The sequence below is a fragment of the Somniosus microcephalus genome, chromosome 28, assembly GCF_052327205.1.
Source record: "Somniosus microcephalus isolate GS21.2 chromosome 28, FLI_Smic_1.0, whole genome shotgun sequence".
Lineage (NCBI taxonomy): Eukaryota > Metazoa > Chordata > Chondrichthyes > Squaliformes > Somniosidae > Somniosus > Somniosus microcephalus.
This window is the reverse complement of record NC_141014.1, coordinates 46878260-46888461: the sequence shown is the minus strand read 5'-3', so window position 1 is coordinate 46888461 and position 10202 is coordinate 46878260. Positions and strand designations below refer to the sequence as shown.

The following is a 10202-nucleotide window of genomic DNA, read 5'->3' as shown; positions in this document are numbered from 1 at the left end:
GCTTGCTGTGCGTAAATTGGCTCCCACAGTACAAAAGTGACTACACTTCAAAAAGTACTTAATTGGCTGTAAAGCGCTTTAAGATGTCCGGTGGTCAGGAAAGGCGCTATAGAAATGCAAGCCTTTCTCCTAGTCTCATTCTTCTGTCTTTTCCCCACATTAAATGCCATTTTCCACCCACCTATCCCGCTCCCTTTGTATTTGTACGTCCACCTTACCCCATTATTAGATTAATGCCAGCTTTAAGTGATGGTTAACTGTGTGTGTTTTTGTAATGTTTTAAATATTACCTTTTGCATAAGTACATTCCATGTACAGTCTGGTCTATCCCCCCTCAGAAAGGATGTTTGAGTTAAGCTGATGGGATTGCAGGAAGAGAGGCGCAAATCACTGTGTACTCTTTGAGCAACCCGTAAATAAACAGACTATAACGAAACTTGAAACATTAAGTGAACCTTAACTTAAATTAAAATTGTGTTGGTCGGGGTGATGATGCACTCCAGTCCCCGCGGCACCCACCAGTCGCGGATATACTCAAGCGTGCCAGCGGACACCGCGTGCTCCATCTCCAGGGCCAGCCGGGTGCGAACCTGGCCGTGGAAGAGAGGCAGGCAATCTGGCTGAACGACCCCCTGCTGCCTGGACCAATTGATGGTTTTTTTTTAAAAAGCCAGGGCCAGGAGCAGTCCCACGAGGAGGTCCTCCAAGGTGCCCGCTCCCCTCTGCACCAGGTGACCGTAGATCAAGAGCGTGGGACGGAAGTGCAACCAAAAATCAAAGGAGCAGCCCCTTTAAGTAATGAAAGAAGGGCTGCAACCTCCCATTCGATGTAAACACAGCCCAGTGTAGCTCTTGCCTGAAGACAACCAAATGTTAATCAGAAAACAAACAAACACTCAAATTTACAAGGACACAAAATCCAGTCCAATGTTGAACAGTTTATTTATAGTTAGTGACAGTTGATATTACATTAAGAGCCCAGGTCTCACAGCTCTTTGTACAAAGTCACACAACCCATCATTCCCTGAAGGACAGGGTCTCCCACACAATTATATAAACACCAATACTGAACAAAAAAGCTTCAGTCACTCTCCCCCAGGGTGTGTTTGTCAAACAGGTACTCTCCCATGCCATTCTCAGGGGCTCCCAGTCTCTTCAAGTTGGTGATATGATCTCCAAGCTTCTTGATCATCTTCACTTGCTCATCCAAGTAGTGGGTCTCCAGGAAGTCACATAACTGAAAGAAACAAAAAGTGACACTAGTTATGGCCAGTAGCAGATAAAGGAACATCCGAGCTTTCCCCCCCGCCTCGCGAGTTGGGATTTTAATCCTCGGACTGGAGGATAGTCAAGTGGTGCAATTGAGATGATGCAAGTTTGCTCCAATGATCCAGTAATTCCTCTACAATAGATGCTAGAAACACCGACACATTTATTCTCAAGGTCCACATTAGGCACTGTCCCATCCTCTCCCCAACCCTATTAAGGACCCAAGAGAGACACCCCAACACAAAGCAATTGGGCATGGAGAATATTGAATAGGCATAAAGACAGCAAGGTTCCACCACCTCCAACATACCCAAAAACCCACATTAAGAACTTACATGAGGGTCGGTGCTGCCAGTGGAGAGTTTGTGCAGATCCAGCAGACTCTGGTTGACATTCTTCTCCAGCTGCAGAGCTCTCTGCATCACCTCTAGACCATTGCTCCACTCATCCTGCTCTGGTTTCTGAAGGGGAAAGTCACAGTTCACTTACAATGAATTAAACAAAAAATACATGACAGTACAAGGCAAACAGGGGTGAAAGGCAGCCAGAAGTCCATGTTACCATGAACCAATGTGTCACAGGAATATAGAATTACTGCATTAAGCCACCAGAACCATGGAATCAAATTGGAACCAATTGCTTTAGAAAGTATTGGAAACAATGGGATCCCGACAGAGGGCCACTCATTTATTGAATCCAACCTTGATGTCCTCCAAGATGATTCGGCCTCCACGCCGATTCTGGAATTTCATCAGTTTCTCAGCATCCTCGTGTTTCACATGTGACTGCTCCTTGAGGAACTCGGCAAAGTGACGCAGGGCAACATCATCCCGGTCAAAGTAATAGGACTGTGGAGAGAATTTTAAACAGCTTCATCAGACCTAGATCTTCATATACAATGCAAGATTATTATATGTACCCCTAGTTAGTGAGTTCTTAATCTTGCAAAAATAGATCGAAAAATAGAAGATAGGAGCAGGAGCAGGCCATTCAGCCCCTCGAGCCTGCTCTTCCATTTAATGAGATCATGGCTGATCATCCAAATTCAGTACCTTGTCCCTGCTTTCTCCCCATATCCCTTTCGCCTCAAGATGCCATTGGTTAACTAGCAAAATATAATTCACTTCACTAATCTGAACATGTTGGCCAGCTTCTCCTCCCAATAAACAAAAACCAGGATGAAAGATTCAACCAGCAAAAAACAAAAAGTATAAACTAATGTTCAGGATTACGATTTCATGTCCAGTCAAACTAAACTCTACTGCTGGATAAATAGCACCTCCTCTACTTCCCATCATTCAGATGAGATGTTAAACAGAGGTCCTGTCTGTCCTCAGGTGGATGTGAAAGATCTCAAGGGACTACTTCAGAGAACAGGGGAGTTCTCTCCGGTTTCCCAGGCCAATATTTATCCCTCAACCAACATCACTAAAACAGATGATCTGATCATTTTCTCATTGTTCGTGGGAGCTTACTGTGCACAAATTGGCTGCTGCATTTCCCACATAACAGGTGACTTAATTGGCTACAAAGCATTTTGGGAGGTAGTCAAAAGGAACTATATAAATGCTTCTTCTTTCCATTCTAAACTAACATTGGGCATGGAAGGAGAAACTTCAATTCCAGTAGTTTTACACCACGATGTAGTGCAAGAGATCTAGGCTCAGTGAACAAGGCTTCAACACCAGGATTCCCAGGACTTCACTTGCAGTTAAAGAGAAAGCTAGTGAGGACCTGCCATCATGTCACTCACTACAGTCACCCCACTGAAACTGAACTTTGTCTCATGTCAACAAGCACCAACAGTCACTGGACCAGGTTTGTGCTCTTCTGTTACAAACTCAGGCAGCAGCTGAGCTAGTTCCATACATTAAACCTGGTCAACAGAGTGCAGCTGCTACAAGGAGCAGGCCATTAACTCAACAAGCTCACCCTGAAGTACTCACTGCCCAAAGATTGCTTCCCCAGGTAAGGAAGTCAAGAGAAATATAGTTTAAAACCAGTTCATGGAACTGCAGAATTTCCAACTTTTCAGAATACAGCAACAAGGAATACAAGACTCACCATGGAGAGATAAACATAGGAGGAATAGAGCTCCATGTTGATCTGCTTGTTGACAGCATCCTCACAGTCCTTGTGGTAGTTCTGACACACTTGGGAGGCCATCTTCACTATTTCCTGTTATACTATTACTGCTCACGATCACCTAGAAAGTTCAAGAACTGACCCTTTCTAACCCAAGCTCTTGTATTTATACTACTGGGACAGCCTGCATTCAAATCTTTTATTTAAATCTGGTAATACTTATTACAATACATCAACTTCATAATAAATCCATTACATTCATTAACCACAATAAGGCTAACCTTAACAAAAATCAGCTTTAAGATTAACAGTACAAATAAAATAATACATTTTTTCAGACAAATACAATGTCAACAATACAAATAGCCAAAATAAAAAACAATACATACCGGTCCTACTGACAATCTAGTAACTCCTCATTTTTGCTTAGTATAACCTGTTGTCTTTTTAAATTTTAACATTCAAGTACAACAGCACTTATACAACTCAACAGTTACATAGTAAATCCATTACATTCATTCACCAATTATAATCAACAATATAAATACAACAATACATTTTACAGGTTTATCAATAATATTTAACAGGACAAACTGCAACTATTCAATAAACCAAGAATCCGTACACGCCAGTCCAACTGGCATTGTTCAATCATTCATTCCTCCATTCGTTCGCTCAAGCGCAAGTTCCATGTGCATGTGTGCCGTTTCTATCTGCGTGCGTGCCTATGTGTTCGTTCATCTGTCCGGCAGACTTCACGCTCACCAGGCGGCACTCGATTGCGAGTCTCACCCTGGGAGCGAGGGTCCTTCATTCAGTCGAACGTAAGTTCCAATGTATATACGTGCGTATCATTTGTCTACCTGTATGCATGTGTGCGTTCGTTCATCCATCCGGCAGGCCTCACGCTCACCAAGTTTCCCCCATCCCGGGGAGCGGGCCCTTCATTCGGTCGAACGTAAGTTCCATTATGTATGTGTGCATATATTTGTATCCGCATGGGTGCGTTCACTAGAGCGTTCGTTCGTTCGATTAAGGAAGGTTATAACATTAGATACCACCACAACATATACAGTCCCACACCCATATCAAAAATCACTTCAAATAAACTATTTTTAACCAAAACCTCAAAAACTTCTTCAACAAAGTAATACCAGTCCAACGCCAGTCCTATTGGCTCTCTTATAACTCCTCGTCTTCACTTGATGTTATCCAACCATATAATGTCATAATCCTTATCCACAGTCTTCAACCTTTCCACAGAAAAAGAAGCCATCCACTTTCTCAAATCCCGTAAAAGAGGAAAACAAATACAAAAAATTTCCTTCTTCTTGCTGTTATCACTCACAGGACCCAACCATCAAGACATTCGTTATCCCTTGCCAATACTTATTTTGCCTTTTATCTTCCTTTTATTTTCCTTGTTCACTTTTAATCCATTCTCTTTTCCCATCATCGGCTGTTCAAACACGATACTATAGATGGAAACAGTCTGTCTTTCCTCCAGCAAAATGGCGGCACAAACCCGATCCCATCACCGAAACAAAGCCTCACAGCTGCCACCAGATGGAGCACAGGCGGGGCAGCTGGAACTCATTCGGGCCAGAGACCGTTCTTCGACCTTAGTAACCGTACAACATGCTCACCCACAGCATCATCCGACTCCGCCCCTGGCGGCCAGCCGCTCCACCCTAAGCCCCCCGCCGCCTTCCTCACTGGCGTTCCCCCCGGGCAGCCGAGGTGTGGAGCAGTCCGTCCATCCAGCACCGAGCCGAGCTGAGCTGAGCTCGCACATACGCACCAATAATTTGGGTTGAAAGAGACTCCAATGGAGAGATAAACACAGGAGGAATAGAGCTCCATGTTGATCTGCTTGTTGACAGCATCCTCACAGTCCTTGTGATAGTTCTGACGCACTTGGGAGGCCATCTTAACTCTTCCTGTTGCAAAGCACTGAGCTCAAACTCCACTGTAGTAACAACCTAACCTCTACCCTCACAAGCTCCTGCATTTCAAATCTTTTATTTAAATCTGGTAATACTTATTACAATACATCAACTTCATAATAAATCCATTACATTCATTAACCACAATAAAGCTAACCTTAACAAAAATCAGCTTTAAAATTAATACAAGATAGAATAATACATTTTTTTCCAGACAAATACAATGTCAACAATACAAGTACCCATAGTAAAAAAACAATACATATCAGTCCTACTAGCAATCTAGTAACACCTCATTTTTACTTGGTAAAACCTGTTATCCTCTTTTTTCCCCTTTTTTTTAAATTTTAACATTCAAATACAACAACATTTATACAACTCAACAATTACATAGTAAATCCATTACATTCATTGACCAGTTATGGTCAACAATATAATACAACAATAAATTTTACAGGTAAATCAATAATATTTACAGTACAAACTGCAAACATTCAATAAACCAAGAATCCGTACACGCCAGTCCAACTGGCATTTGTTTAATCATTCATTCCTCCATTCGTCCATTCGTTCGCTCAAGCGTAAATTCCAAGTGCATGACTGCATACATTGTATGCCGTTTCTATCTGCGTGCGTGCCTGTGCGTTCGTTCATCTGTCCGGCAGACTTCACGCTCACCAGGCGGCAGTCGATAACGAGTCAACACCTGGGAGCGAGGGTCCTTCATTCAGTCGAACGTAAGTTCCAATGTATATACGTGCGTATCATTTATCTACCTGTATGCATGTGTGCGTTCGTTCATCCATCCGGCAGGCCTCACGCTCACCAAGTTTCCCCCATCCCGGGGAGCGGGCCCTTCATTCGGTCGAACGTAAGTTCCATTATGTATGTGTGCGTGCGTGCATATATTTGTATCCGCATGAGTGCGTTCACTAGAGCGTTCGTTCGTTCGATTAAGGAAGGTTTTAACATTAAATACCACCACAACATATACAGTCCCACAAAAAAAATCACTTCAAATAAACTACTTTTAACAAAACCCGAAAACTTCTTCAACGAACAAGTAATACCAGTCCAACGCCAGTCCTATTGGCTCTCTAATAACTCCTCGTCTTCACTTGATGTTATCCAACCATACAATGTCATAATCCTTATCCACAGTCTTCAACCTTTCCACAGAATAGAAGCCGTCCACTTTCTCAAATCCCGTAAAAGAGGAAAACAAATACAAAAATTTCCTTCTTCTTGCTTTTATCACTCGCAGGACCCAACCATCAAGACATTCGTTATCCCTTGCCAATATTTATTTTGCCTTTTATCTTCCTTTTATTTTCCTTTTTCACTTTTAATCCATTCTCTTTTCCCATCATTGGCTGTTCAAACACCATACTATAGATGGAAACAGTCTGTCTTTCCTCCACCAAAATGGCGGCACAAACCCGATTCCACCACCGAAACAAAGCCTCACAGCTGCCACCAGATGGAGCACAGGCGGGGCAGCTGGAACTCATTCGGGCCAGAGACCGTTCTTCGACCTTAGTAACCGTACAACATGCTCACCCACAGCATCATCCGACTCCGCTCCTGGCGGCCAGCCGCTCCACCCTAAGCCCCCCGCCGCCTTCCGCACTGGCGTTCCCCCCGGGCAGCCGAGGTGTCATAGAGTCATAGAGTTTTACAGCACAGAAAGAGGCCCTTCGGCCCATCGTGTCCGCGCCGCCCATCCATCCCTGTCCAGTCTAATCCCATTTTCCAGCATTTGGTCCATAGCCTTGTATGCAATGGCATTTCAAGTGCTCATCCAAATGCTTCTTGAATGTTGTGAGGGTTCCTGCCTCCACCACCCTTTCAGGCATTGAGTTCCACATTCCAACCACCCTCTGGGTGAAAAAGTTCCTCCTCAAATCCCCTCTAAATCTCCTGCCCCTTACCCTGAATCTATGCCCCCTTGTTATTGACCCCCCCACTAAGGGGAAAAGTTCCTCTTTATCTACCCTATCTATGCCCCTCATTATTTTGTACACCTCAATCAGGTCCCCCCTCAGCCTTCTCTGCTCCAAGGAAAACAACTCCAGCCTGTCCAGCCTCTCTTCATAGCTGAGGCGCTCCATCCCAGGTAACATCCTGGTGAATCTTCTCTGCACCCTCTCCAAAGCAATCACATCCTTCCTATAGTGAGGCGACCAGAACTGCACACAGTACTCCAGCTGTGGCCTCACCAGCGTTTTGTACAGCTCCATCATAACCTCCCTGCTCTTATATTCTATGCCTCGGCTAATGAAGGCAAGTATCCCATATGCCTTTTTAACCACCTTATCTACCTGCTCCGCTGCCTTCAGGGATCTATGTACATGTACACCAAGGTCCCTCTGACCCTCTGTACTTCCTAGGGTCCTACCACTCATTGTGTATTCCCTTGCCTTATTTGTCCGTCCAAAATGCATCACCTCGCACTTTTCAGGGTTAAATTCCATTTGCCACTTTTCCGCCCATCTGACCAACCCGTTTATATCGTCCTGTAGCCGGAGGCTTTCCTCCTCGCAATTTACCACCCCACCAATTTTCGTGTCATCTGCGAACTTACTGATCATACCTTTTACATTTTCATCCAAATCATTTATGTAGATCACAAACAATAAGGGACCCAGCACCGATCCCTGAGGTACCCCACTGGACACAGGCTTCCAGTCACAAAAGCAACCTTCGACCATCACCCTCTGCCTCCTGCCACTCAGCCAGTTTAGGATCCAACGCGCCAAGGCACCCTGGATCCCATGGGCTCTTACCTTCTTGACCAGTCTCCTATGCGGGACTTTGTCAAAAGCTTTACTGAAGTCCATGTACACCACATCCACAGCATTTCCCTCATCCACCCCACTAGTCACCCCCTCGAAAAATTTGATCAGATTTGTTAGACATGATTTACCCTTAACAAAGCCATGCTGACTATCCCCGATTAATCCTTGCCTCTCCAAGTGGAGATTAATTTTGTCCCTCAGAATTTTTTCCAATAATTTCCCCACCACAGATGTTAGACTCACTGGCCTGTAATTCCCTGGTTTATCCCTGCTACCCTTCTTGAATAATGATACTACGTTAGCTGTTCTCCAGTCCTCTGGTACATCCCCTGTGGCCAGAGAGGTTCTGAAAATTAGTGTCAGAGCCCCTGCAATCTCCTCCCTTGCCTCCCACAGCAGCCTGGGATACATCTCGTCCGGGCCTGGGGATTTATCCACTTTTTGGCCCGCTAAAACCGCTAGCACCTCCTCCCTCTCGATGCTAATATGTTCAAGTATGTCACAGTCCCCTTGCCCGATTTCTATGTCTGCATCGTCTTTCTCCATAGTGAACACAGATGCAAAAAATTCATTTAAAACCCCGCCTACATCCTCTGGCTCTACACACAGATTGCCACTTTGGTCCCTAATGGGCCCTACCCTTTCCCTGGTTATCCTCTTGCCCTTAATATACTTATAAAACATCTTAGGATTTTCCTTTATTTTGCTCGCCAGTGTTATTTCATGGCCCCTCCTCGCCCTCCTAATTTCTTTTCTAAGTATGCCCCTACACTTTTTATACTCCTCTAGGGCTTCTTCTGTCTTTAGTCTTTTGTAACTGCCAAAAGCCCCCCTCTTATTTCTAATGCATTTCTGTATATCCCTTGTCATCCAAGGTTCCCTTTGCTTGTTGGTCCCACCCTTGACCTTTACAGGAACATGTTGGCGTTGTACTCTCTCAATTTCCCTTCTGAAAGTCTCCCACTGTTTTGATGTGGATTTTCCTATAAGCAGCTGCTCCCAGTCCACTTTGGCCAGATCCTGCCTTATCATATTAAAATCGGCCTTCCCCCAATTTAGAACCCTTATTTCCGGGCCGTCTTTGTCTTTTTCCATGACCACCTTAAATCTCACCGAATTATGGTCACTGTCGCCAAAATGCTCTCCTACTGACACTTCCACCACTTGCCCGGCTACATTCCCCAGAATTAGGTCCAGTACCGCCCCCTCTCTTGTAGGACTTTCTACATGTTGGCTCAAAAAGCTCTCCTGGATGCACTTTAAGAATTCTGCACCCTCTAAGCCTTTCACACTCTGACTGTCCCAATTTATATTGGGGAAGTTGAAATCCCCCACTATTATTACCCTATTATTTTCGCACTTCTCTGAGATTTGCCTACATATCTGTTCCTCTATCTCCCCCTGACTGTTTGGGGGCCTATAGTACACTCCCAGCAAAGTGCTTGCCCCCTTTTTGTTTTTAAGTTCTACCCATATGGCCTCATTAGAGGAACCCGCTAATATATCATCCCTCCTTACAGCAGTAATTGACTCCTTAATTAATATTGCAACACCCCCTCCCCTTTTACACCCCCCTCTGTCTCGCCTGAAGATTCTATACCCCGGAATATTGAGCTGCCAGTCCTGACCCTCCCTCAACCATGTCTCCGTTCATCCAGCACCGAGCCGAGCTGAGCTGAGCTCGCACATACGCGCCAATAATTTGGGTTGAAAGAGGCTCCAATGGAGAGATAAACATAGGAGGAATAGAGCTCCATGTTGATCTGCTTGTTGACAGCATCCTCACAGTCCTTGTGGTAGTTCTGACACACTTGGGAGGCCATCTTCACTATTTTCTGTTATACTATTACTGCTCACTATCACCTAGAAAGTTCAAAAACTGACCCTTTCTAACCCAAGCTCTTGTATTTATACTACTGGGACAGCCTGCATTCAAATCTTTTATTTAATCCGGTAATACTTATTACAATACATCAACTTCATAATAAATCCATTACATTCATTAACCACAATAAGGCTAACCTTAACAAAAATCAACTTTAAGATTAACAGTACAAATAAAATAATACATTTTTTCAGACAAATACAATGTCAACAATACAAT

At 44.2% G+C, this 10202-nt stretch overlaps 1 protein-coding gene across 1 annotated transcript in view; it reads right to left on the bottom strand.

Annotated features, from left to right (window-relative positions):
• Positions 1-918: 918 nt before the first annotated feature.
• The window catches only part of LOC147099747 (ferritin heavy chain, oocyte isoform-like), a 412482-nt gene continuing 403198 nt past the window's right edge, over positions 919-10202 (bottom strand). The window contains exons 3-4 of the mRNA XM_085969230.1: positions 1605-1730; positions 919-1237 (exon numbers count right to left, since the gene is read on the bottom strand). Coding sequence (XP_085825356.1) covers positions 1082-1237; positions 1605-1730 — 282 coding nt within the window. The 3' untranslated portion in view covers positions 919-1081. The remainder of the gene's footprint in view (positions 1238-1604; positions 1731-10202) is intronic.